This window comes from Canis lupus, chromosome 26 (assembly GCF_003254725.2).
Source record: "Canis lupus dingo isolate Sandy chromosome 26, ASM325472v2, whole genome shotgun sequence".
Lineage (NCBI taxonomy): Eukaryota > Metazoa > Chordata > Mammalia > Carnivora > Canidae > Canis > Canis lupus.
In genome coordinates this window covers 9424678-9451630 of record NC_064268.1, presented here as the reverse complement: position 1 = coordinate 9451630, position 26953 = coordinate 9424678, and the positions used below count along the sequence as shown (strand labels likewise).

Sequence of the window (26953 nt, the reverse complement as noted above, 5' to 3'; positions counted from 1 at the left end):
AGGGAATGATGTGAATGAACTCTGGGACATTTGAGAATGGCTGAAACATGGAGACTAGTTAGTGTATTGAAATTCTTAAAAGTGTGAGGACTTGGTAATCATCTAGGCTAGGGCTGGTGATAGAAAGGTTTTAGGAAAAGTAGCGGTGAGCCTGAGGTTTATTTGATAACTAATTTAATTGATATTTGTACTGGTAGTGGAGATAGAAAACACAGAGCAAGTTTGAGGGGAGATAGAGTGAGCCCTTTGTTAAATTTATTGCATTTGAGGGGCTTGCAGGTCTTTGATTAATTTATTAGTAAACATGTGAGAAACAGCTACATACCTGGTAGAATAAGATACAAATTCTTTCTTGAAGACACAGCTTAGAGTCTGATGATTTGAATTTAAGTTCAGTGGGAGATGAATTTGTTCAGTGGGAGATGTTGAGACTATGGGACTGACATTGTGGATTTAGGATGTGTCAGCATTGCTGATGTTGAATTAAAAAAAAAAACAAACAAAAAAACAAAAAAACAAAAAAAACAATGAATAGCCACAAAGAAATCCAAGAGAAAAGAAAGTAGAGAAAGCCAAGGAAAAATAAAATTTCAAAAAGACAGACTATATTTGATAGAAGCAGCCATTTAGAGGCGAAGTAGGATGAGAACACACATCTGTTAAACTTTTTGCTTAGGAGGAAAATCTGACAGAGAAGGGAAAGGTCAGAGGCCAGACCTCAGGGTAAGATGGAAGAATAGGGGTGTGTTTGGGAGTGAGACAGTTTGGTTTGGTGTTTAACCTTATAAAAATAACAAGCATTCACTTCTGCCTAAATTACTTTTAGATTTGTTTCATTGGCCTGGTATCTATTAGGATAAAATGATTTAAAGGATCTCTCATTTTCAGGGAAAATAAATATATTCCTCCTGGACAAAGAAATAGAGAAGTCATATCCTGGGGAAGTGGGAGACAGAATTCACCACGTATGGGCCAGCCTGGATCGGGCTCCATGCCATCAAGATCCACCTCTCACACTTCAGATTTCAACCCGAATTCTGGTTCAGACCAAAGAGTAGTTAATGGAGGCAAGTATTTTAACCAAATTTCTAAATGTCCTCAATCAAATATATAGTTTTCTGAATATTTAAGATTAACATAATTGGTAAGAGCATGCATACTTTCAGTGCTTTCTGTGGAGTAGTTTTTACTTCAAAACTATTTAAAATTTGCCTTTGTGGATATCAAATTAGTAAAATTAGTGTAAGTCATTGGCATATATGATACTGTGATGAAATATGTATTAAGATAAAGTGCTAAATTTAACAGATACTCACTTGACCGAAAAACACTCCACATATTAAAGAAATTGGAAACTTTGGGTAGGTTCTCAATTTTAAAAACACCGGATGACAAAGTTACTTAGACATAGTTTATATGGAAAATCTTAGTCTGTGTGAAACAGTGGTTCATATAGATTAATTCTTATTAACTGTTGACCCATTAATATTCTGCTTACTTCCAAGAAAGGATTTGAGGTATACAAATACATGTACATACAAGACATGACCAAGAGTCATGTGAGGAAGATGAAGTTCAAGAAATGTGTTTAAAAAAAAAAAACAACTCTTAGTCAAAGGGTGGATATTGAAGCTTAGCGTAAGTACAGTGACAGATTTGCATCTTTAGTAGGAAGATATTTTTCTGCTCTGCCTCTAAATCTAAGATTGAATATAGCTTATAGGTCATGGATCCTTCATGTGAGTCAGGAATACTGGACAGCAATACTATCTTACTAACCTAAGGGACAAAGTGAACATTCAGTTTAAGCCGTTTAGGTTCAGAAAGTTAGAAAAGTAGAGAACACTAAGTTTCCAATTTCAGTTATTTCTGTTGAGTCTTTCTCCAGAATTCCTCTCCAAATAAACACTCTTGAGTATTTTCTGTACTTAGTATTGGGGATGAAATTTCTTTGCTCACTGAGTAAAGAATTTTAGTTGTTCATGAACAGAATTTTCAAGTAAAAAGCTGAAGGGGGCTAGGAAATGTATGATACTCAAGTGTGTGGAACCCTATGGAGAGGAGACCTGGACTGTTTCCTGAGATAAGGTAAGTGCTATGTAATGTTACACATAGTGTATCTTGATCTTTGCATATCCATTATTGTCAATTTATTTGGTGATGACTGCTCTATAGTTGCATTGTTTATTAAGCAGTCACTTAAATAAGTGTTCAACTGCATAAATTGCTTAGCAGGCCCCCCCCCTTTTCTAATTTGATAAGATCAAAATGTTTTTTGAAAAGGTGATGAATATTAACCTTTGTCACTCCTGTGACTCTAAAAAATAGAAGTAATGTTTTATTTCTACTAAATGGACTTGCTTAATGAGATTTCAAACTGAATTTTACCTTCAAGTATAAACTATATGAAAATCACAGATGGTTATAAAAAAACCCAGCATTTTTAATGGGATATACTAGTTGCTGCTTATTTTCATGTTTCAAAAGCTAAAACTAATATAGTAAGTAGTCTTATTTCTAAGTTTTGTGATTTATTGTGTGAAATTATCTAGTTTATGTTATATTCCTTTTAATAATTGATTATTGAGAAACAGTTATAGAAGCAGGATTAATAGGCAAAGTCTTAACTGTCTTCTTCAATAGTATGTGTAGATCCTAATTAACCCTTTGGGAACGTGTGTTCATTTAAACAGACTTAATTTTAAGGAGGTTAAAGTAAAATGTGAATTCATGTGAGTTAAGTTATGCTAAAACTTATCACAATTCAAATGACTGTCCTCAAAGGGTTAAAATGTACAAGAAATCATTTTTGTCATTTTACTTTTTTTTCTGTTTACTTTTTTCCCTCATTTTTTTCTTTAGTTTTTATACTTTCCTTCATATCATTTGTTCTGTCAGGTGTTCCCTGGCCATCGCCTTGCCCATCTCCTTCCTCTCGCCCACCTTCTCGCTACCAGTCAGGTCCCAACTCTCTTCCACCTCGGGCAGCCACCCCTACACGGCCGCCCTCCAGGCCCCCCTCGCGGCCATCCAGACCCCCGTCTCACCCCTCTGCTCATGGTTCTCCAGCTCCTGTCTCTACTATGCCTAAACGCATGTCTTCAGAAGGTACAATACCACAATTTGTTCATGTTTTTGTTTGTCTTTGTTTAACTCCTATGTGAGTTTATAATTACAAAATAGTTTCCTCTTCATTATTTAATAACCTATAATTTCCGTGTTTTAACTTTAGTTTATTAAAACTATTTCTATTAACCTTTTGTTCACTAGAGAGAAATTGAATAAATGCTGTGTGAAGCTATGAACTATCTTGGATTATAAGAATGGGAGTTTATCTTTGGTAATAATGATGATCCTTTACAGCCCCAGAAGGTCTACCTCATGTTTTTGTCCCTCTCAATATACACTATAAACAGTGGTTAATGATAAACAGTGGAACTCTGTTCACCTGGTCTTGGACTTACTACAGAACCTATCATTTTACAGCTCCTTGGCCAAGGTACTAGTGAACCTACTTGTTGGCCATAGGCAGTAGTGGTGATTTAGGGGTTCTTTTTGAGAGGGACATTCCATATAGCTGCCTTTGTGTGTCTACTCTTAGATTATAATACAGAGATTGGTTTTATATTGGAGGAATTTAAGAAAATTACCTTTGTAATATGTTCTAGTGAAAGTCTTAATCTGAAAGAAGTCCTTGATCATCTAAGATAAAACATTGTTAATAAAAACCATTTGTCCTTGTCAAAAAAAAATCCTTTAATTCTCATGCAATGTTTGATGGTAATACCACCATTGATATATATCAAATACATGAAGGTATTATAGAAAGGTCACATTTTAATATAAATGCAGTGCATATGTTAAAAAAAGCTACTTCCTGAATGATAAGTCCTTTTAATGCTATCTCAGGGTATTTGTGTTAACATTTTAATCTGATTTGTTCATTAAAATCATAATTGATATAGCTTATGTTGAGACTAAGACCGTTTTCTGGCATAAAGTGCTTCCCTGGAGAAAGCTATGTTGGCTACTTTTCAATAAATTGTTGCCATCTAGGGAGAGGGAGGTCATGTGATCTTGATTTAAGTGGCTAACATTGAACAGCATGTTGCATTGATTTTCAAGGTGACTTCCTTGCTGGAAAGTGCTGGTAATGGTAACCACTAAATGAAAAGTTAAAATCTGTTTTAGTATTAGTTGTAGTGCATTGTTTGAACAAAATAGGACTCCTTAGTGAGTATGAATATCTTCACTACAACAAGTTGTAGGCTGCTTATGGAGGGACTGTTTACACAGAAGTATACCTTTTGCACATTCAGAGCTGCTACATTATGCAGTCTTTTTAACTAATTTGAATTAAAATGTTTTCCAGTTATGTAGTCAGGTGACACACATTTTTAAAGTGTGAACTTCAAACATAGAACTATTAAATACATAGAACTATTAAATAAACTATTAAATTCACAGTGGTTTTCTGTGTTTAATATAGAAGAGTAGTTTGTATTCTACATATTACCAAAAAGAAAGAATTGTTTTTCAAGTTAGAGTTTAATTTCATTGAGCTATACCAAGTCTTATGACTTCTTGGTCTTTTTCTCTAAATGGATATAAAAAAATATATATGATGTGTAGATACCCAATTCTTAAGTCATTTTTTATATAAATCATTTCTTCAGTTGAAAACTAAAATATATAACATTAACATTTCTTTTTAAGATTGTGTCCATGATTAAATTCCTACTGAGGGCACAAGTTTATTTGACATGCTCAAGAGTTTGGAAAAAAAAAAAAAGAGTTTGACTGGAAGGTCAAAATGAGAACCATTGGCTTTGACATTAAGAACAAGTTTTGCTGAATATTAGTACTGCCTGGCTTTTCCACTGAGAGCTGTTTTGTCTACTGATTTCACCTGATTGTTTTGTTCAAATGCAGAGTAACTTTCTCTAGAAATGGAAGTCACTAACATGGTGACAATTAATGATCTAGAATTTTTCACAATTCATGTAGTACAAATTTCTTCTCCAAATATCTATTCTAATCTTTTATGCCTTAACAATAGAATTTTCAGTTTATAGTCTGTTCAGTCTGAGAACTGCTTAGGTGAAGACAGACTGAGAAACAGGTGAAGACTGTTTTAAGGCATGGCTTGTAAAATATATTACTATGTTTCAATAGTATAAAAGTATATAGGGATGAATAGTCATTTTGTTTAAAATTTTTTTTTCTGACTTTAGAAGTAGTATAGAAAATTTGAGGGGAGAAAGCTTAAAGTCTATGGTAAAATAAGGCTTATCCTATCATGTAACCATAACTTCTATTAACAATTGATTACATTTCTTTATATGCCCACAAGTAATGGATATAGATGAAACAAATTGCTAAAAAATCTTTGTGTTAAAACATATGTTTAATTTCTTAACACCATCTTCATCCCTCTCTTTTTTTAAAAAACAAGGGAAATAATATAAAATTTATTTGTAAAACATTGTCGCATTCCACAAAATAATTCTGAAAGAATATGGCCCCAAATTGGATTTTTTATTTATATTCTTTCTTTTATAACCTAGGAGAAATTAGAGAGTGTGCGTATGTATGTGTGAATGGGCATATGTACTTAGCAGAAAAGTTGTACTGATGAACATTGTAGCATTTATGTGATGTTCAATATTCCTTTCTTAGGGCCTCCAAGGATGTCCCCAAAGGCCCAGCGACACCCTCGAAATCACAGAGTTTCTGCTGGGAGGGGTTCCATTTCCAGTGGCCTAGAATTTGTATCCCATACCCCACCAAGTGAAGCAGCTGCTCCTCCAGCAGCAAGGACTAGTCCCGCAGGGGGCACATGGTCATCAGTGGTCAGCGGGGGTAGGTAACACTTGGCTTGGAGCATAATGACAGTGTTCATTCTATAACTCTGCTGCATGTAAAAAGGGGTGAGCTCAAGCTCTGTTTGAGAAATAATAAGTATATATGTTAAAAGTAGTGGAGTAACCAGGAATTGGGAAACATATTTTTTTTTATTCTGGCATGCACCGCATATTCACCGTGTTTTAGAGAAAACCATGTGTTTGTTTGGAATGTCAGTTTTCTCAATGGATTAGGGTAATTTTTTCCTATTCTACTTTATGGTCTTATGATAAGATTCATATGAGATTCATAAATTATAAACATACTTCATAGTTTTATAAGTATCACTCAAATATAAAACAAATACAGTATGTAACACCATTTGGACAGACTATTTCTTGTCTTAGCAATTTTGTCCATGGATTCGTTCCACAAATATTTATTTTGGGTTTACAGTTCTCTATTTCTGTAGCATCTGTATATGGCACTAATTCCTGATTGTATTTCTCTTACAAGGAATATCAAACATACACAAGGGGCCCGTTTTATCTGATTAGATGAGGAATGTGTTGACAGCAGCTATAAAAGTATAAAGGATATGTAAAAAGATTAACTGTAAGCTCAGTCTGAAACTGCTTCTGCTACTTAATGTTTTGCTTCCATGATAACTGTGGAAAGTTAGGGCATGCAGTGATTTTGCTTTTTTAGTCATAATCTGTCTTAATCAGCACATGGAATCTTTAAAAGAAAAAAAGATCTTGGGGGCAGCTTGGGTGGCTCAGTGGTTTAGCGCTGCCTTCAGCCCAGGGCATGACCCTGGAGACCTGGGATCGAGTCCTATGTCAGGCTCCCTGCGAGGAGCCTGCTTCTCCCTCTGCATGTGTCTCTGCCTCTCTCTCTCCGTGTCTCTCATGAATAAATAAATAAAATCTTAAAAAAAATTAAAAAAGATCTTTAAGCTTAAGCAAAAAATATATCCAATTCTATTAAATTTAGTTGATATATACCATCTTCAAGGAAAACCAAAGGAAATTAGATACTAGAAATTAGATATTTTATTAGTATAATCGAATTAGAAATTAGATATAGTTATTAGAAGGAAATAATTCAATTAACAAGAGAATATAATTTCTAAAAATCTTTTTTTGGGGTGCCTGGGTGGCTCAGCAATTTAAGCGCCTGCCTTCGGCCCCAGGTTGTAACCCTTGAGTCCTGGGATCGAGTTCCACGTCAGGCTCCCTGCAGGGAACCTGCGTCTTCTGCCTATGTCTCTGTCTCTGTCTCTGTCTCTGTCTCTCTCTCTCTCTGTCTCTCATGAATAAATAAACAAAATCTTAAAAAAAATATATCTCTTTTTCTTCAATTGTACCATTCATCATCTGACATTACTCAAAGAATCTGGAAATGAATTGTGAGAGTAACAGCATAATTCTAGAAGTGAAATAATAAAAACTTATTGGAAATACACACAGGATGGTGTTATAGGTTTATTATACTAATTAGAAAAATGACACGTGTCAGATGGTTTCCTTTCCCATGATCCTGTGACTTAAAAAAGTAAAGGACCACTAAAATGAAGCAAATGGAACCATTTTCTCTAAACCTTTGAATTGATTTATAATGGAATAGGAAACCTATTAGATATTTAGGTCAGGTGGAACATGATTCCTGGTCAATTATCTTCTGCTTTTGGCTAAATTGGTTCTCGGTTTTCTTTGTTATTGTAAAGTGGCTCTTGAGGTCACTAGAAAGAACATACGAGATTGGCTGCAAGCTGCCAAAAGGTATTTGAGTTTATTATTTGAAGAAGAAACAAGCCTGTTTCTTTGGGACCCCCTCACCCCACGTCATTATTAAAGAAACATCTCGCTTCTTAGTGGAGAATGTTGCTGTCTTCATCTTAAAAAGTGGTTATTACCTTGTCTTAGAAAGCCAGTTTCTAATTTCATTTAAAGTACTGCCTTTTAGGGATCCCTGGGTGGCGCAGCGGTTTGGCGCCTGCCTTTGGCCCAGGGCGCGATCCTGGAGACCCAGGATCGAATCCCACATCGGGCTCCCTGTATGGAGCCTGCTTCTCCCTCTGCCTGTGTCTCTGCCTTTCTCTTTCTCTGTGTGACTATCATAAATAAATAAATTAAAAAAAAATAAAGCACTGCCTTTTAGAATTAAATCTATTTAGTTACAAGGAAAAACTACAGTTGTACTTAGGTGTTAGTAATTGCTGCCGTTCTTCAGGTATTTGTGTTTTCAATTACCACCATAATCCCTAAGACGTTGAAAGAAAACAGGTTGATAGGATAAAGAATAATTGGGATGGTGGTTGATTTAGGACTATTTCACCTAGATTTTTCAAAGAAGTCTCTTTGAGGAAGTGACATTTGAGCTGAGAATGTAATGGATAACTTTTCTTTTTTCTAGTTCCAAGATTATCCCCTAAAACTCACAGACCCAGGTCTCCCAGACAGAACAGTATTGGAAATAATCCTGGTGGGCCTGTTCTTGCTTCTCCTCAAGCTGGTATTATTCCAGCTGAAGCTGTTGCTATGCCTGTTCCAGCTGCATCTCCTACGCCTGCCAGTCCTGCATCCAACAGAGCTGTTACCCCATCGATTGAGGGTATGTAAGAAAGGGCTTCCAGCTCCATATCTTTTGTGAACTTGAGTGTTAGAGTTTAACGTTAATTATATGAAAAATGCTATGTTTATTTATAGGTATATATTTGAGTATACATTTAAAATTTTGTAAATGAAGTTAGTTTTTATATCCTACTAATTTCATATATGTTACTCTTGAATGTTGTTAAGAGAGTTAACATTCTAAGTAGTAAATATCAGTATAAAGTTACTGGTGTTTCATATGTCTGCAAAAGAGAAAAGCTTCTGGTTAAATGTAAATGTTTATTTCCAAAAACTGTAAGAAATAAAAATTGTTAAATATTTTCCCATTTTACTTTAAAAAAAAAAAATATATATATATATATATATATATATATATATTTTTTTTAGCTAAAGATTCCAGGCTTCAAGATCAGAGGCAGAACTCTCCTGCAGGGAATAAAGAAAATATGAAGCCCAATGAGACATCACCTAGCTTCTCAAAGACTGAAAATAAAGGTTAGAGCTTTAAAAAGTCTTTCAGTATAATTGTGGAAATAGGAAGGAGATGTCTAAACTCATGCCCAGTACAGATTGTTTTTGGTCAACACTTTTTCTTAGGATTGTGCATATTTAAATGCATAATTTGACAGATGTCAAAAACTGTAATTAATATATTGAATAAAAGTTTATTTTCATTTCTAATATCTCATCCTAAAAGAATTTTAAGTTAAAGATTTACAATAAGTTTATATTTAACAGTTCATAATTTTGCAGGTATATCACCAATTGTTTCTGAACATAGAAAACAGATTGATGACTTAAAGAAGTTTAAGAATGATTTTAGGGTAAGTTGCTATTGTTTAATGAATTAGAATTTTAAAAATGAATATTAAACATAATTTTTAAATTTTCAGAATTTAAAAATCCTTCATTTAACAAAAATGCATTATATACACATCCAGAAACATTGAACCATGTCCATAGAAAGCTAACCACTCTTGAAGTTCTTTACCTGTGCTTTTTACTTACCTTATTTTTAGGGAGAGAACATGGGAGGGGGGAGAGGGATAAAAGGAGAGGGAGAGAAGACTCTCGAGTAGACTACAGGCTGAGCACAGAGCCTGATGCAAGACTCAGTCTCATGACCCTGAGATCACGTCCGGAGCCAAATCAAGAGTCATTTGCTTAATGGACTGAGCCACCTAGGTGCCCCTGTCTGTACTTTCAGTAAGTAACTAAAATCATGAGCTTTGAGAACTATACAGATATCAATGAAAAAGAATTTTTGACTTTTGAAGCCAGTCATAGCATAAGTTATTATTTGGTGCTCATTTGATTGCTTTATTCATTGAAGAGTACAGCAAAGCCAAGGCATTATCTGATGGGGCCAATCGAAGATGTACTGGACCCCAATGTTCTAAGGTAGTTGCAGATTTGCATTTTGTGCACAAATGTACTGTGGTAGAAATTGGTCTCTAATATCATTTCTGTCTTAAGTTTTGCTGAACTTACTCTAATCTCTCTTGGGTGACCATTGCATTCTTTCGCACAATGTTTATTATAATACACCTTGCAAAAAAAAAAAAAATTAATACACCTTGCATATCAAGTCATATTTTGGGACCAATTCAAGAAGTCTTCCTGAAACTTAGTTTCTTAGGAAAAGATCTGATTATCAGTCTTTGAGAAAATGGCTGACTTAAGAGATGAATCAAATGCAAAAGGCAGCCTTTTCGTAGCCTGTGTTAGCTTCCTAAAACTTTTAATATTTTTTTTTTTGCTGATAGCTTCATATTTATTGGAACCATTAAAAATATTATATATCATACTTTATCACAACTTATCTATTCAACTTAATGCTGTTAGTGGTTGTGAATTTAAATTTTAATTTTTTAAGCCATAGTTAATCCATGGACATGACAGAATTATTTCTGAATGCCCAGATACTCAGGTTAATATGTCATGCACCCCAACACAATTAAAGGCCTCCTGTGTATTTGGCCTTCTCAGATGCATCCCCTGGCAGAGGGAAGAGTTTGCAGTTCTTTACACTGCATCTGAATATCTTCTTAAGGATTAGGTGATATTTTGCATGATCTTCCATTTGATGTAAATGAGCTCATGCTATAGGTATTGCCCATTTCTTTTTATTTTCTCAGCATTGTTTTTTACAGTCAAGCATTCCGTCCCTTACATTGAATTTATTATGTTATGAAGGAAAGAAAACTTTTTACTTTGAAGCATGAGTTAGTATATTTCTTATAGCAGTCTTATTGAGATATAATTTACATGTCATATAATTTAGCCATAGAAGTGTGTACAATTCAGTAGCTATGTTTATTCACAGAATTATACAGTCATTACCACAGTCAACTTTAGAACATTTTCTTCACCTCCAAAAGAAACTCCATACCCCTTAGGAGTCACATTGATCTTTTGCTTTCAAACACACACCCTCCCTGTCCCCCCACCCTCCCCAATCCCCTTTACCTAGGTTCTAAACAGTCTACTTTCTTTCTCTATATGGTTGCCTGTTCTGGACATTTCATGTGAATGGAAGCATGTAATATGAGGCCTTTTGTGTCTGGCTTCTTTCACTTAACATAATGCTTTTCATTATTATTTTTTTTAATTATTTATTTTAAGGGTAACTGTATGGCTCAGTTGGTTAAGCATTAAGTACTTCATTGTTTTTTTGTTTCTTTGTTTTTTGAGATTCATTTTGTTTATTTTAGGGGCACCTGGATGGCTCAGTCGGTTAAGCATCTTCATGATCCCAGAGTCCTGGGATCAAGCCTCGCATCAGGCTCCCTGCCATGCTTCTTCCTCTGCCACTTCCCCTGCTGTGCACTCTCTCTCTCTCAAATAAGTAAATAAAATCTTAACAAAAAAAAATTATTTGAGAGTGTGTGTGCGAGCAAGGGGTGGGGCAGAGAGAGAGGGAGAGAGAATCTCACAGACTCCCCAATCAGCAGAGAGCCTGACATGGGGCTTGATTACACAACCCTGAGATCAGGACCTGAGTTGAAACCCAAAAGTTGGTCACCTGAGTGCATTTCTCTTGGGTATATATACATAAGAGTGGAACTTCTGGGTCCTATGGTAACACTGTCTTTAACCTTTTGAGAAAAACTCCAGGCTGTTTGCCAAAGCATCTGCAGTATTATGTTTCCACCAGGAGCATAGGAGGATTTCTGCTTCTCCGCCAAAACTTGTTACTGTTTTTGTTATTATAGTCATCCTTGTGGTATCTCACTGTAATTTTGATTTGCATTTCTCTAATGGCTAATGATGTTGAGCATCTTTTTATGTGTTCATTAGCCATTTGTAAATCTTTTTTTAGAGAAATGTCTGTTCAGGTCCTTTGCCCATTTAAAAACTGAGTTGTCTTATTATAAGACTTCTGTATGTATTCTGTGTAAAAGTCTTACATGGAATACATGGTTTGCAAATTTTTTCTACCATTATGTAGGTTGTCTTTTTACTTTGTTAATGTTTGTTCATAGTGTTCTTATGAGAATTAAATGAGATATTATTGTAAGGCATTTAATATAGTACATGACACATAGTACGTATACATGACACATAGTATGTATTCAAAATATTAATTCCTATGTACATACTCTGATGCTTTATTGGCAATCAACATTTTCTTGTTCTGTAAGTCACATAAGAATTTCCGTTTTCCCTTTAAACGTCCATACTACCCAAAGCAACTTACAGGTTAATGCAGTCCCTATCAAAATTGCAATGACATTTTTCATAGAAATAGAACCAACAATCCTAGAAATTATGTGTTACTACAGATTTCAAATAGCCAAAGCAATCCTGAGAAAGAAGAGAAAAGCTGGAGGCATATCATGCTCCCTGATTTGAAACTATATATAAAGCTGCAGTAATAAATAAAAGGATGTTCTTGGCATGAGAACAAACACATAGGTCAATTATACAAAAACAGTCCAGAAATAAACCCATATATATATGGTCAATTAATTTATGACAGAGGAGCCAGGAATATAGAATGAGAAAGGGAGGGGCACCTGGGTGGCTCAGTTGGTGAAGCATCCAACTATTGATTTCGACTCAGGTTGTGATTGATTTCAGGATCCTAGGATCAAGCCTCATGTCGGGCCCCATGCTAATCAGGGAGTCTGCTTCTCTCTGCCCCTCCTCCCATTTGTGCATGTATGCGTGTATGCTCTCTCTCTGTGTGTGTCTCTGTCTCTCTCAAAATCTTCAAAAAGAAAAGAAAAGAAAAGAATGGAGAAGGGACAGTCTCCTCTTTAAATGGTGTTGGGAAAACTGGACAGTCACATTTAAAAGTATGAAACTGGGTCACCTAAGTGGCTCGGTTAAGAATCTGACTCTTGATTCCAGCTCCAGTCATGATCTCAGGGTCATGAGATTGAGCCCTCTGCACTGGCTCTATACTCAGTGCAGAGTCTGCTTGGGATTCTCTCTTTCCCTCTACCTCTCCCTTCTGCCCCTCCTCTTGCTCTCATTTGTGTGCTCTCTCTCTAAATTTTAAAATAAATAGAAAAGAATGAAACTGGACCACCTTATACTACACACAATAATTAACTCAAAATGGATTAAAGACTTTGAAAACTCCTACAGGGAAATAAAAGCAGTAAGTTCCTTCATATTGGCAATGATTGGCATTGATATTTTTATTTGACATCACAAGCAAAAGTAATGAGCAAAAATAATGCACAGCAAAGGAAACCAACAAAATGAAAAGGAACCTACTGCCTGGAGAAAATATTTGCAAATCACATAACTGATAAGGAGTAAATATCCAACATACATAAAGAACTCCTACAAATCTGTAACAAAAAAAAAAAAAAAAGAAAAAGAAGAAGAAGAAGAAGAAGAAGTAGAAGAAAGAAACATCAAAAAATGGCAGGGGATGTAAACAAACACTTTTCCAAAGAAGACATAACAGCTGGCCAACAGGTAGCTCACTAATCACCAGGGAAATGCAAATCAAAACCACAATGAAATACCACCTTTAGAATGGCTGTTACCAAAATAATAAGAAAATAACACTGGTCAAGATAGACACTTTTGGTAGAAACAAAAAGTGGTACAGCTGCTAAGGAAAACTGTATAGAGGTTCCTCAAAAATTAAAAAATTAAAAATAGAACTACCATATGATCTAGGAGTTCCATTTCTGGGTATTTATACAAAGGAAATGAAAATAGTAGCTCAAAAAGATAACTATGCCTCTATGTTCATTGCAGCATTATTTGTAGTAGCCAAGACATGGAAACAGCCTAGGTGTCTGTTGATGGGTGAATGAATAAACAAAATTGTATATGTATATATACACACCACATGTACACATGTGCATATGTATCTGTATAAATACACATGTGCACATGGGTACGTACACACACACATATATGGGTATATTGAAGCATAAAAAGGAAATAGATCCTGTTATTTGCGACATTGATGGACCTTGAGGGCATTATGCTAAGTGGAATAAGACTAAGACAAAGAATTGCATTAATCTCACTTATGTGTTCTCAATGTAAGAAAAAATTGGCAACTGCAGTTATGGCTGTTAACTAGACATTATCTTGCAATATATACATATATTAAACGATTGTGGTGTACACCCGAAACAAATAAATTTATACATCAATTATTTTTCAAGAGAAGTGGCTCAATTTTTGAAAAAAATAAAAAACACCTTAGTTTTACTTAGGTTTACTTAGTATACTGCAGATAGGAAATATAGCAGAATGCTGAAAAGCATGAATTGTACCATAGTTTATCCATTTGTAAAGTGGTGTCTATATCACAAAGATCTGTTTTAGCACCTAAATGAATGAGTTTATAAATCATTTAGAACAATGTCCAACCCATAGTGAGTACTTTAGTTATGTTTTCCATTTTATGAATAATATATTTTTAAAAGTCCCATTTTTGCCTCACTGCAAAGATTCTTGTAAATACTCAAATCTTAGTATACAGTTCATCTGTTACATAGATAGTTCCTGCTAAAGGAACATCGTTTGATGTGAACAAATGCCAGCTTCAACATTAAATGCCTAGAGGGTGACTTAAGTTGCCTCTGGGTCCAAATAAATGATCTTCATGACCTTTTGCCATGAGCTGCTTGTGGATTCTGTAACTATATTGGTGATGCACTGAAGCTTGAGATGCTCCCTTGATGCATGATGCCTCTTGCCCAGATGCCAAGGGCCTCAGTAGTGACATTTTGGCATAGGTTTGCCTGTCCTGAGCCTGGAGAGATCATTTCTGTCCAGCCCTTGCAGTCCCTTCTTACTGCTTAGAGTTGTGCTGTATTCTCTCATTGCCACTTTGGCTGCTTCTCCTTTTCTTTTTCCTTTTCCTTTTTTTTCTTAATATTTCCTTCAGCTGTTACTCTTTTCTTTCTTTGGAATAGGGCATCTTAAATCATCTTCAGACAGTAGTAGCATTGATTGCTTCTGGCCTGCAAACCTAAAAACCCCAGCACTTACTTTGCTAACATCTTTGCCTTCTACCCTTCTGCATGGTACTTGTGTTTTACACTCCTTTGCAGGGTAGAAGGTCTAATTGTCCAACCTGTCTAGTTCAGTGTCCCTCTGAATCCCCATACTTCTGACTTGCCAGCTCACTAGTTCTTCAGTCCAGGTCCAGGTCTTAGTCCACTAGTGTTTTTCTGTTTCACAGTGGGGCCATCTTTTCCCTTTCTCTTGGGTTTTTAAACATGTTTCTTTAGCTTAGACAATTCTGTTTTCCAAACTACCCCCCCTCACCAACCCAGTCTTTTATACCTTAGAAGAGATGACACTTCCATTGAGAAACCACCTTTTTCTATAAACTGCTTTTCCTTTAGGATCCCATAACATTTACTAAATTTTGTTATGTATCTGATCTTACCCAGATGGTAAGCTTTGTGAGGATAGGAATTGTTCCATAATTTCCATACCAGCAGGTACAATTTCTGACACATATAGGTAGTAAATATTTAACTTTTGAGATTAGGACGTTTGAGTGCTTAGATGACTATGGTTGTGTTCTGTGTATGTTATTATTGCTTTATAATAAGTACATTACTCTTATTAAAATATGTAAAAAGCCTTATTTGATATATATCATGCTTACAAATAATACTAGTTTGCGTGTACTCATGGAGGATATTGATTATAGAGTTTTTAAAAATACTTAAGTATAATTATTTCCTTTATTTAGTTACAGCCAAGTTCTACTTCTGAATCTATGGATCAACTGCTAAACAAAAATAGAGAGGGAGAAAAATCAAGAGATTTGCTCAAAGACAAAATTGAACCAAATGCTAAGGATTCTTTCATTGAAAATAGTAGCAGCAATTGCACCAGTGGCAGCAGCAAACCGAACAGTCCCAGCATTTCCCCTTCAATCCTCAGTAATACGGAGCACAAGAGGGGACCTGAGGTCACATCCCAAGGGGTTCAGACTTCCAGTCCTGGATGTAAACAAGAGAAAGATGATAAAGAAGAGAAGAAAGATGCAGCTGAGTGAGTAAACTTTGAACTGAGCACATCCTGTTATTTTCTTCTTTTTAAAGTGTACAGGGCCCTCCAGCTCAAGAATCTATCTGGACTTTTGGACTGCTTTATAAGTAGCCCTCAAGTTAAAAACAACTGATCTAAACAAATGACATCTTAAGTAAATTAGGTTTTTGCACTCCATACTCCTTTTCCTTCCCCATTTTTGTTCCCCATGGCCAAAAACTAGACTAAATTAAGAAAGATTTTTTTTTCTGTAAATGTACAGGGAGTTGAAAAATTCTGGCTTTTGAGAAGTATATCCCCTGGATGCTAGTCAGTAACCACCTCCTAGCCCTGCTGTTAGAACCAAGAACTGCTGCGGCCAAGAAGAGAAAGAAGTATCTGCTGCCCTTGCTTGGAATTCAATATGTTTTCCATCAGAAATAATGATTTAGTTAATGGTTAGACTTGTTAAGATAAATGTAATTCTCCATATTCAATATATTTCAATTGAGTGGATCTTCGTGGGCTAGCCTCAGAACCTAGCCACCCTTAATTTATCTGTTCTGGGTTCCATGCAGTCCATTTACAGCTGAACTTTTGGAATGCAGCTTGTTGATCTGTCAAAGAGTGCTTTTTCTTAATTTGAGGCAAAAATTTGTATTAATGATTCTTCCCAACTTGTGTCATATAGAAAGAACACTTGGTCACATTAGAAAATACTGCATGCTAGGGGGTGCCTGACTGGCTTAGTTGGCAGAGCATGAGACTCTTGATCTCAGGGTTGTGGATTTGACCCTGTGTGTGATATTGTGTGTAGAGATTATGTAAAAATAAAATCTCTGAAAAAAGAAAAAAAATACTGCATTCTAGAGAATTGGTATATTAGGGATTGCTCTAGGGATATTTTGTCTTCTCATTTTAAGTTGATTTGTTGTCTTTGAGAGAACACTTGAAGATATATTTCTTTATTTTAGAGAAATAGTACATGTACAAGTGTGCATGGTTGGGGGAGGGAGGGCAGGGGGAATCCTCAAGCAGACTCTTGAGTGCAGGCCCAGGGTAGAGCTTATTTCCAGAACCCCAAGACCATGACCTCAACCAAAATCAAGAGTCAGTTGCTTAATCAGCTGAGCCACCCCAGCTCCCATTTTAAAAAATTGCCCCTTTTTTGGCCTGTCTTTATCAGATTAAGGAGTCTCAGATTAAGGAGTCAGAAATACATGTTTTATTGAATAGGATTAGTGATTTAGTAAGACTTGTTTAATGTATGTTTAGCAATTTAAAAAGGTATAGAAGACTTGTCGAGACAAACATAAGTTCCATGCAGATTTTACTGGCCCTTCTTAATTTTCCCCTGGTTTAGGCAAGTGAGAAAGTCAACTTTGAATCCTAATGCAAAGGAGTTCAACCCTCGTTCCTTTTCTCAGGTAAGTTTGTTTCTCTCTTTGAAGTAATCATAGTCTCTCAAAAAATAAATTTATTATTGGTAGTAGTATTTTCTCCATACCTGTTTCTAAATTCACTTACAGGATGCTGAAACAACTTGTGGTTTAAGTTCTTTTTTCTTACATGGTCAATTCATGAATAGTTTTGAGTCATTGAAAAGATTCTTGTTTTATTTTGTCAATTAGATGTGATCTGGGGTAAATCTTTGCATCTTTTTTGACTGCCTGGCTAGCTAGAACCTCCGGTTTTAGATAATTTTTTTTCTACTGGATTTGTTAGAAGATATTTGTTTATTTTTTAATAACACTCTCCAATTCCTTAAAAATCACAACTATTTTTAAAGTATTTTTTTTAAGATTTTTATTTATTTATTCATGAGAGACAGAGAGAGAGAGAGAGAGGCAGAGACAAAGGCAGAGGGAGAAGCAGGCTCCATGCATGAATCCTGATGTGGGACTCGAACCCGGGACACCAGGAGCACACCCTGAGCCAAAGGCAAATGCTCAACTGCTGAGCCACCCAGGCATCCCTATTTTTAAAGTATTATTGATAAGTTGGCAATATAATGTAATACATTAATTGGCAAGTTTAACTTTCTGTTTTTCCTTTTATTTGAAACATGAAAATTTATTTTCTAAAAGTTTTTTTGTTTTTGTTTTTCACTAAAAGGGAGTAATTAGAAACAAATAGAACTTAGAAAAATGGGGAAGATCAGTTTACAGATGGCAATAATAGCTTTTCACCTTAAGATAGTAGATTTTTATTTTTGTAGCCAAAGCCTTCTACCACCCCAACTTCACCTCGTCCTCAAGCACAACCTAGCCCATCTATGGTGGGCCATCAGCAGCCAGCTCCAGTTTATACTCAGCCTGTTTGTTTTGCACCAAATATGATGTATCCAGTCCCAGTGAGCCCAGGCGTGCAAGTAAGTCCTAGAATTTGATGTTCATTTACTCTCCTTCGTTATTTGTATTTGTCACCAAGCACTCTATCGGTAGTGACTTGAGGCAGTAATGGCAAAACAAAAATATTTAAAAGAAGAAGGCATGCAATAGCATGGTATGTTGTTAGTATAAAAACTTAAATCTGAGAATATTTTCTGGTGAGAAAGAAAGATGGTTTAGATTTACTGCAGTTTGGGGTTTGTCCTTTTAGATGTGGGTGTGATTTTATTTTCTAATGACTCCTAGAGAATCAGGAAACCTCAGAGCTAGCTCTCTAGTAATGTACAACTAAGAGAAAATAGTAAAGTACATTCTTATTATCTGAAAAGCCTAATCTTCATTTTTTTTTTTAATTCTCTCAAGCCTTTATACCCTATACCTATGACGCCCATGCCAGTGAATCAAGCCAAGACATATAGAGCAGGTAAAGGTGAGAATAATCCTGCCTGTGTTTGCTTGTAGTCTGCATGCTGCATAAATTAAGTAACTAATTTATAATGAATAAGTATTTATAGTTCGCCTTTGACTTTTGATGAGCCTGTGCATTGACTTGTGATACCCAGCATTACATAAGGTATTCGGATGCGCCTTTTTTTTTTTTTTTTTAAAGATTTATTCATTTATTTGAGAGAAAAAGAGAAGGGAGGGGCAGAAGGAAAGAGAAACTCAAGCAGATTCTGTATTGAGGGCAGAGCCCAACACAGGACTCCCATCTTACAACCCTAAGATCCTGACCTGAGCCAAAACCAAGAGTTGGACACTCAACCGAGTATGCTACTCAGGTGCCCCTTAGATGTTTTTATAAGAAGAAAACCTGGGGAAAAGATACGCTCATCAGTTGTGATTGTTTAAGATCCTCTTCAAAAAGAATGATTGTTGAAGTTTTCATTGTTAAATTTGAAAAAAGTGTTTGCTAAATTAATTTACCAGGTTATTGATCTTTTTATTTTATACTAACATACAATCCCCCCATCTCAATCAAGAATTTCTTTTTGAGCTGAGGAGTAGCTCACTTCAGACACCATCAAAATCTTTATAGTAGAGAGATGTTTCTTCATCTTTAAAATGAAAATGTTGTGGGGTGTCCAGTCAGTTAAGTTCCCGACTCTGGGTGGGTCCATGATCTCAGGGTCATGAGATCAATCCCTGCATCAGGCTTCATGCAGAGTCTGCTTAGGATTCTCTTTCTGTCTCCCGTTGCCCCTCCCTACCCTCAAATTAATAAATCAGCCTTTAAATAAAGTGAGAATGTTGTGTGATTTAGTATTCTAGATTTGTGTGATTAAACAGCCTTCATGGAAAAAAAACACATACTGATCTTAAAGGGAAATCTTTTAATGTGGGCAAATGCCAAAGGGTGTCCTTTTTCACTGTCTAGGTAGAGAGCTGTTAATTGCTATCATTTTATTGAGAAACTATAGAAAGTAGAATGATTTATATTAAAAAGATACTTCTAAATAAATAAATAAAAAGATACTTCTCAGTGCCCAATAATACCTAAAACTTTCACTTCTTAAATCATTAAACTTTCCTCAATATTTGTCATTTTGTGGATGTTAATAATTAAAATTCTTAATTTTTTTTTAAACAAGTATGGTATTCTCTTGCCTTTGAATATGGAGCCTGCTGAAAGAGCCGTAGCTTCAATAATTTAAATTTATGGGGGGATCCCTGGGTGGCTCAGCGGTTTGGCGCCTGCCTTTGGCCCAGGGCTTGATCCTGGAGTCCCAGGATCGAGTCCCACGTCGGGCTCCCTGCATGGAGCCTGCTTCTCCCTCTGCCTGTGTTTCTGCCTCTTTCTCTCTCTCTCTTTCTGTCTCTCATGAATAAATAATCTTTAAAAATTTTTTAAATTTTATCTAACTTTAGGATTAATCATCTTCTTTGGGCCTAAAAAAGTTCAGGTGGAAAAAAGTTTTTTTTAGTGCCATTTTGAATGAGGTTAATTATTAAGGTGTTTCTATATTACTACCTGGTTTGATACTTTAATGAATGGTTAAAACAGTGCAATGTTATGCTATGTTAAAAAAAAAGATAACTGCAGTGAAAGCAAACACATGACTCTTATGTGAGAGGCACTTTAACTTCAGGCAGCACTGTCATTTCCATAGACAGAAGTTACACTCTCTGAGGAACCCTTAATCTAATGTTATAGAGCCATTTCCTGGAAGGTAGAGCAGGCACATTGCAGAGAACAGCAGCTCTAAACATGTGCTGTGCTAAGAAGGTGCAAAATGATGAGATAATTGCTTTGTCCATAATTCAGATTTGGTGATTATCAAGATTTTGTCATATTTACTTGAGGAGTGCTTTGTTCCTTTGCTGAAGTATTTAAAGTAAATCCCAGACATCATGCCATTTTATTTCTGCATACTTAGTGTGTATCTCTTTGAGTATGGACATTTTTCTTAGATAGCCAGAGGTCTATTATCACACTTTATAAAATAGTAATCCCTTTTTATCTAATAATCACCATAAGCATATAACCTTGATTGAGTCACGAATATATTTTTATAGGGGCACCTAGGTGGCTTATTCATTTGGATGTCCCTGCCTTCGCCCAGCTCATGATCTGGGGTCCTAAGATCAAATCCAATGTCTGGCTTGCTGCTTGGGGGGAATAGGGGTTCTTGCTTCTTCCTCTCCCTCTGCTCTTCCCTCGCTTGTTGTGCTCTCTCGTACTTTAAAATAAATAAATAAAATCTGTTTTTTGAAAAAAGAATATATTTTTTACAGTTGGTTTTTTTGGAATATATATCAAAGTAATAAGATCAGTACATTATTACATTTAATTATATATCTATAATTCCCCTGCTGCTTTTTCCTCTGTTATTTATTACTTTGTGGCAGAAACCAGTTAGGTAGGAATGTCCCATATTCTAGATTGTTTCTTTACTTCTTGTGATATCATTGATTACATTCAGGTTTAATTTGGGAGGAGGGAGAAATGTAAGAATAAAATAATACATGATTGTGAGTGCTTTATATTGGATCATTCAGGAGGTGTACGATATCTGGTCCTACTTTGAGTATTGGTAAAATTAAGAGCTCAGGTGGTGATAGCTCAATTTCCCCCCAACCCCCCTCCACCCCCGATGTAAAGTTTTCTGTCACTCTTCCATATAATTTGTTAGGGCTCTGGTTCTCAAATTTTAGTGTGTATCAAAATCACTTGGCCATTTTGTTAAAAAACACAGATTGCCCCGTCTAGCCTGAGAGTTTCCAATTCAGTAGGTTTTAGGTATATATGCAATTTATAAAACCAGTTCCTTAGTAAAGCTGATGGTCTGCGATCATACTTTGAAAATCATTGCAATTAGGAGTTCAAAAACTGTGATTTCTGAATTCCTGGCATTTTTCTGTTTATTAGCTAGAATAATCCTATAAGGGACTGTTCTTTTCAACTAGGGCCATATATATAGTTATCTTGAAATAACTGGTACAGGAAAGTTAGGATAAATGCTTAAATTTAAGTGCTTAAAATTGCCTTAAGTATCAGTTTTCAGTGAAGAGTTGATGTCTTTGACACTTTTCAGTAGTGTTCTAATGAATTTGTTTTGAAGGATGTGATTCTCATCCCCTTCTTTTTTAAGTATTATGAATGTATGGATTTTCATATGCGATTATATATTCATTGTGTTTTAGTCAGTTACTCTCTTTGCTGCTCCTATTGTCCCATCTTTTATCACTCCCAGTCATTTCAAGTTGGTTGAAAGGACTGTGTCCTTTTACTACTCGCTTGTTTTCTTTTCTTTTTTTTTAAGATTTTATTCATTTATTAGAGCACACAGGAGGGGCAGAAGAGAGGAAGAAGCAGACTCCTCACTGAGCTGGGAGCCTGACATGGGGTTCAATCCCAGGACCCTGGGGTCATGACCCGAGCCGAAATCAGACGCTTAACAAACTGAACCACCCAGGCACCCCCTACTAATTTGTCTTTGATAGCTTCCTTAGTTTCTGTTGTAAATAAGATGTCTCAGGCTAATGTTTTTCTAAACTCAGACCTAAATCCACATTACTTCAAGGAACCCTGATTCTTTTGGGGGGAAATAGTATTTACAAACCATTTTCAGGTCATTAAATATACTGTTAAGTTACTGGATCTTGGCTTCTTCAGGGCACAAAATTAGGAAATTCATACTGATATATCCAATCAAGTTAACATTACAAGATTTTTACAGTGACTTTTTGCTTGCATCTCTTTTTCTTTTCCATTGAAAACCTTGTAAAAATAGTAACTCGGATAAATAATACAGTTACTATTTATCCTTTAAAAAAATATTTTATTTATTTATTAGAGAGAGAGAAAAAGAGGTGCAGAGGGAGAGAATCTCAAGCCGACTTCCTGCTCAATGCAGAGCCCAACTAGGGGCTCAGTCTCACTACCCAGAGTTCATGACCTGAGCTGAAACCAGGAGTCTGATGCATAACTGACTAAGCTACCCAGACGTCCCTGTATTATCTTTTAACAAATTACCACAGAGCTTCGCTGCCTAAAACAACAAATACAAATTATTTCACAGTTTCTGGGGGTCAGAAATTCAGGAATGGCTTAACTGGGTGGTTCTGCCTCAGTCTCTTATGAAGTTGCAGCCAGGATGTTGGTTAGAACTGTAGTATCTGAAGGGTGGTTAAATGGGGCTGGAGGATCTGCCTCCAGATTCAGAGCTATTGACAAGATAGTGCTGGTCATAACATGGCATCTGGCTTCTCCATCTAAATGGAAGCTGCAATGTGTTTTACAATATAACCTTGGAAGCGATATAGCTTCTACAATGTGCTATAGATCACACAAAACAAACCTGGTATAGTGGGAGGGGACTATACAACCATGTAGATACCAGGAGACAGGATCATAGGGACCGAACTTAGAGGTGGGCTTATTTACATTTTGCTATAATGTATATAAAGTATTTTTTAAATGTTTGTCTAATTGTTATACTACAGAATAAAATTTAGTATTTATTTGCAGTACTAGTTTTCCTTAATATCTGTTTCATTTAGAATTCTTTAAGTGCCAGTTTTCAGAGTGAGAAGTTTTTAATATCCTTGTTATTTCCAAAATACTGTCTTCTGTAGTTACTAGGTTAGGTTGGTGATTTGATATATAGGTAGACTAGTCTGATTGGATTTGTTTTCATTTGTTATGGGTAGCTTTTTTATTGTGTTAATTGTATTTTTAACTGCAAAATATTTATAAAATTTCAACGTGGAAATTACATAAAGGGGCCATTCAGAGAAGTCTTACTTCCAACCCAGTCTCTTCCACTTGTATGTTACCTCATCACTTCCATCCTAGTCAGTGGATCATCCCTTTTATCATCAGCAGATGATCATTTTAAATTATTTTCTGGGGGTACCTGGGTGGCTCACTGGTTGAGCATCTGTCTGCCTTTGACTCAGGTTGTGCTTCTAGGGTCCTGGGATTGAGTCCTGCATTAGGCTCTCTGCGGGGAACCTGTTTCTCCCTCTGCCTATGTCTCTGCCTCTCCCCTCTGTGTATCTTATGAATAAATAAATTATTTAAAAAATAATTTTCTGGGGCAGCTCAGCGGTTTAGTGCTGCTTTCAGCTCAGGGCCTGATCCTGGAGACCCGGGATCAAGTCCCACGTCGGGCTCCCTGCATGGAGCCTGCTTCTCCCTCTGCCTGTGTCTCTGCCTCCCTCCCTCTCTCCCTCTCTCTCTCTCTCTCTCTCTCTGTGTCTCTCATGAATAAATAAATAAAATCTTTAAAAAGTAATAATTTTCTGTTTATCCTTATAATGATTATTTTTGTGAATATTCATTTTTTTTACAAATATACAATATATTTTAAAAATAGCATTTTTGAGATAAGAATTCACATGTCATAAAATTCATCCCACTGACGTGTACAGTTCAGTGGTTTTTAATGTATCAGAGTTGTCCAGTCATTACCATGATCCATTTTAAAATATTTTTGGGACACCTGGCTGACTCATTTGGTAGAGCATGCAACTCTTGATCTTTAGATTGTGAGTTTGAGCCCCATATTGGATATGAAGTTTACTTCTTTAAAAAAGGTTGGGGGGTTCAAACAACTGGGTGGTTCAGTGGTTGAGCATCTGCCTTCGGCTCGGGGCGTGATCCTGGAGTCCTGGGATCGAGTTCCGTATCGGGCTCCCCACAGGGAGCCTGCTTCTCCCTCTGCCTGTGTCTCTGCCTCTCTCTCTGTGTCTCTCATGAATGAATAAATAAAATCTTAAAACCCACAATATTTTTATCACTCTAATAAGAAATCCTATATATCTTTGTGGCACCTGGGTGGTTCATCTGGTTAAGTGTCAGACTTTTCATACTGGCTTAGGTCATGATCTCAGCATTGTGAGATTGAGCCTTGCATCAGCCTCTGTGCTGGGCTTGGAGCCTGCTTAAGATTTTCTCTCTCTGCTACTCCCTGCCTTTGTGTGCACACACTTGTGTGTATACTGTCTCTCAACAGAAAAGAAAAGGGAAAACGGAGCAGCCCGGGTGGCTCAGCGGTTTAGCGCCGCCTTCAGTCCAGGGCATGATCCTGGAGACCTGGGATCGAGTCCCACATCGGATTCCCTGCATGGAGCCTGCTTCTCCCTCTGCCTGTATCTCTGTCTCTCTGTGTCTCTCATGAATAAATAAATAAAATCTTTGGGGGGGACAAAAGGGAAAAGAAAAAGAAAAAAATCTTGCCCCTTCCCATGCATATACACTCTTTACACCTTAGGCATACTAATCTGCTTTCTTTCTCTATAGATTTACCTTTTCTGGCTATTTTATAAGTGAAATCATGCTGTATGTAGTCTTTGCAACTTGCTTCTTTCACATAGTATAATGTTTTCAAGATTCATCCATATTGGAGCATTTATTAGTATTTCTTTCATTTTTGTGGATGCATAATACTCCATTATATGGGCATACCACATTTATCCATTTATTAGTTGATGCCTCGTTGAGTTGTTCCCCCTTTATGATTGTTAATGAAACATGCTGTGAACATTTGTGTACGAGTTTTTGTGTGGACTTGCATTTTCATTTCTCTTGGAGTGAAATTACTATATCGAAATTGCCACACTGTTTTTCAAGTAGCTATACCATTTTATATTTCTACCAGTAGTGTACAGGGGTCCCAATTTCTCCACATTCTTGTCAGTACTTGCTATTGTCTTTTTGGTTATATCTGTCTCACTGTTTAATAAATTAGTATCTCATTATGGTTTTGATTTGTATTTCCCTAAAAACTGATGGTGTTGAGCATCTCTCTGTGTGCTTATCAACTATTTGCATGTCTTCAGAGAAATGCCTATTCAAATATGTGACCTAATTTATTTATGTAGTTTAAAGAGTGTACATAGCATGCATGCATGCAAGGTGGGGGAGGGGGAAAGAGAGAGGGTTAAAGGGGAAAGGGAGAGGGTTAAAGAGAGAATCTCAACCAGACGCCCCACCAAGCCCAGAACCTCAACATGGGACTCTATCTCACAGCCTGAGATCATAACAGAGTTGGACACCTGACGTAAGACAGCCAGACACCCTTGACATATTTTTAACTTGATTATTTGTCTTTTAATAATTGAATTGTAGGAGTTCTTTATATATTCCATATATAAATCCTTCATCAGATATAGGATTTACAAATACTTTCTTCCATTTGCAAAGGTATCTTTTTACTTGCTTCACAGTGTCCTTTGCAGCAGAGTTTTTAATATTGATGGAAGTTCAATTTATTTTTGTTTTTATTGTTTTTAATATTTTTCCCACTTGTGTAGTAAAGAAATTCATATGGCTTTCCTTTCAGAATGTGTATAGTTCCTTTTTCTTTAACATTATTTAATCTCTGATCCATTTGGAAATTATCTTGCACACATTGTGTGATGAATCTAGTTAATCTTATTCCAAATGGCATCCAGAAATTTTAAAATTAGTTATTTTCTATAATTTGCGTACAGTAAAATGTATTCCTTTTAAGTGTATGTTTTGGTAAGTTTTAACAAGTGTATTTACTCTTGTTATTGCCTCATTAACCAAGATGTAGATTGTGCTTTGTGCCTCTTCTTTGTCAAACTCTAGTCACCTACCCCTGGCTTCAGGTAACCATTGATCTGCTTTTTCTTATTATACATTAGATTTGACATTTGACTTTTCTAGAATTTTTTATAAAGGAATCATATAGTATATGTTTTTTTTGTGTGTGTCTGGTTTAAAGCAGCATAATAATTTGAGAATATTTAATGGTGTCACCTGTATCAGTTTCTTTTTTATTGCTCAGTAGCATTCCATCTTTATGATTAAACTATAATTAAGTTTACGTGTTACAGGTTTGATGAGTATTTTGGTTATTTCCAGTTTTTGACTATTAATGAATATATATGCTATAAGAGCATTTGTGTACACGTGTTTGTTTCATTTCTCTTGGGTAAACACCTAGAGTGGGAGTTTTTGAGTTGTATGGTAAGTGCAGTTTTAAATTAATAAGAAACTGACAAATTGTTTTCCAAAGTGATTGTATCAGTTTACATTCCAACTGATCAACTACGTTTGAGAGTTATAAATACTCTGCATCCTTGTCAACACTTAGTATTACTTGTCTTTTTAATTTTGGCCAGTCTGTTGGGTGTGTTGTTATGCCTTATATGTAC

General features: G+C 35.9%; 1 protein-coding gene across 11 annotated transcripts in view; it reads left to right on the top strand.

Annotated features, from left to right (window-relative positions):
- Window positions 1-26953, top strand: part of ATXN2 (ataxin 2) — a 115220-nt gene that overhangs the window by 68472 nt on the left and 19795 nt on the right. For 6 of the 11 annotated variants that reach the window (XM_025473966.3, XM_025473962.3, XM_035706716.2 and 3 more), the window contains 10 exons: window positions 889-1067; window positions 2899-3108; window positions 5680-5862; window positions 8263-8460; window positions 8850-8957; window positions 9216-9286; window positions 15652-15956; window positions 17296-17359; window positions 18151-18303; window positions 18686-18752. In XM_025473966.3, the coding sequence (XP_025329751.1) occupies window positions 889-1067; window positions 2899-3108; window positions 5680-5862; window positions 8263-8460; window positions 8850-8957; window positions 9216-9286; window positions 15652-15956; window positions 17296-17359; window positions 18151-18303; window positions 18686-18752 (1538 nt within the window). The remainder of the gene's footprint in view (window positions 1-888; window positions 1068-2898; window positions 3109-5679; window positions 5863-8262; window positions 8461-8849; window positions 8958-9215; window positions 9287-15651; window positions 15957-17295; window positions 17360-18150; window positions 18304-18685; window positions 18753-26953) is intronic. The other 5 variants (XM_025473963.3, XM_049101635.1, XM_049101634.1 and 2 more) reach the window with 2 other exon arrangements.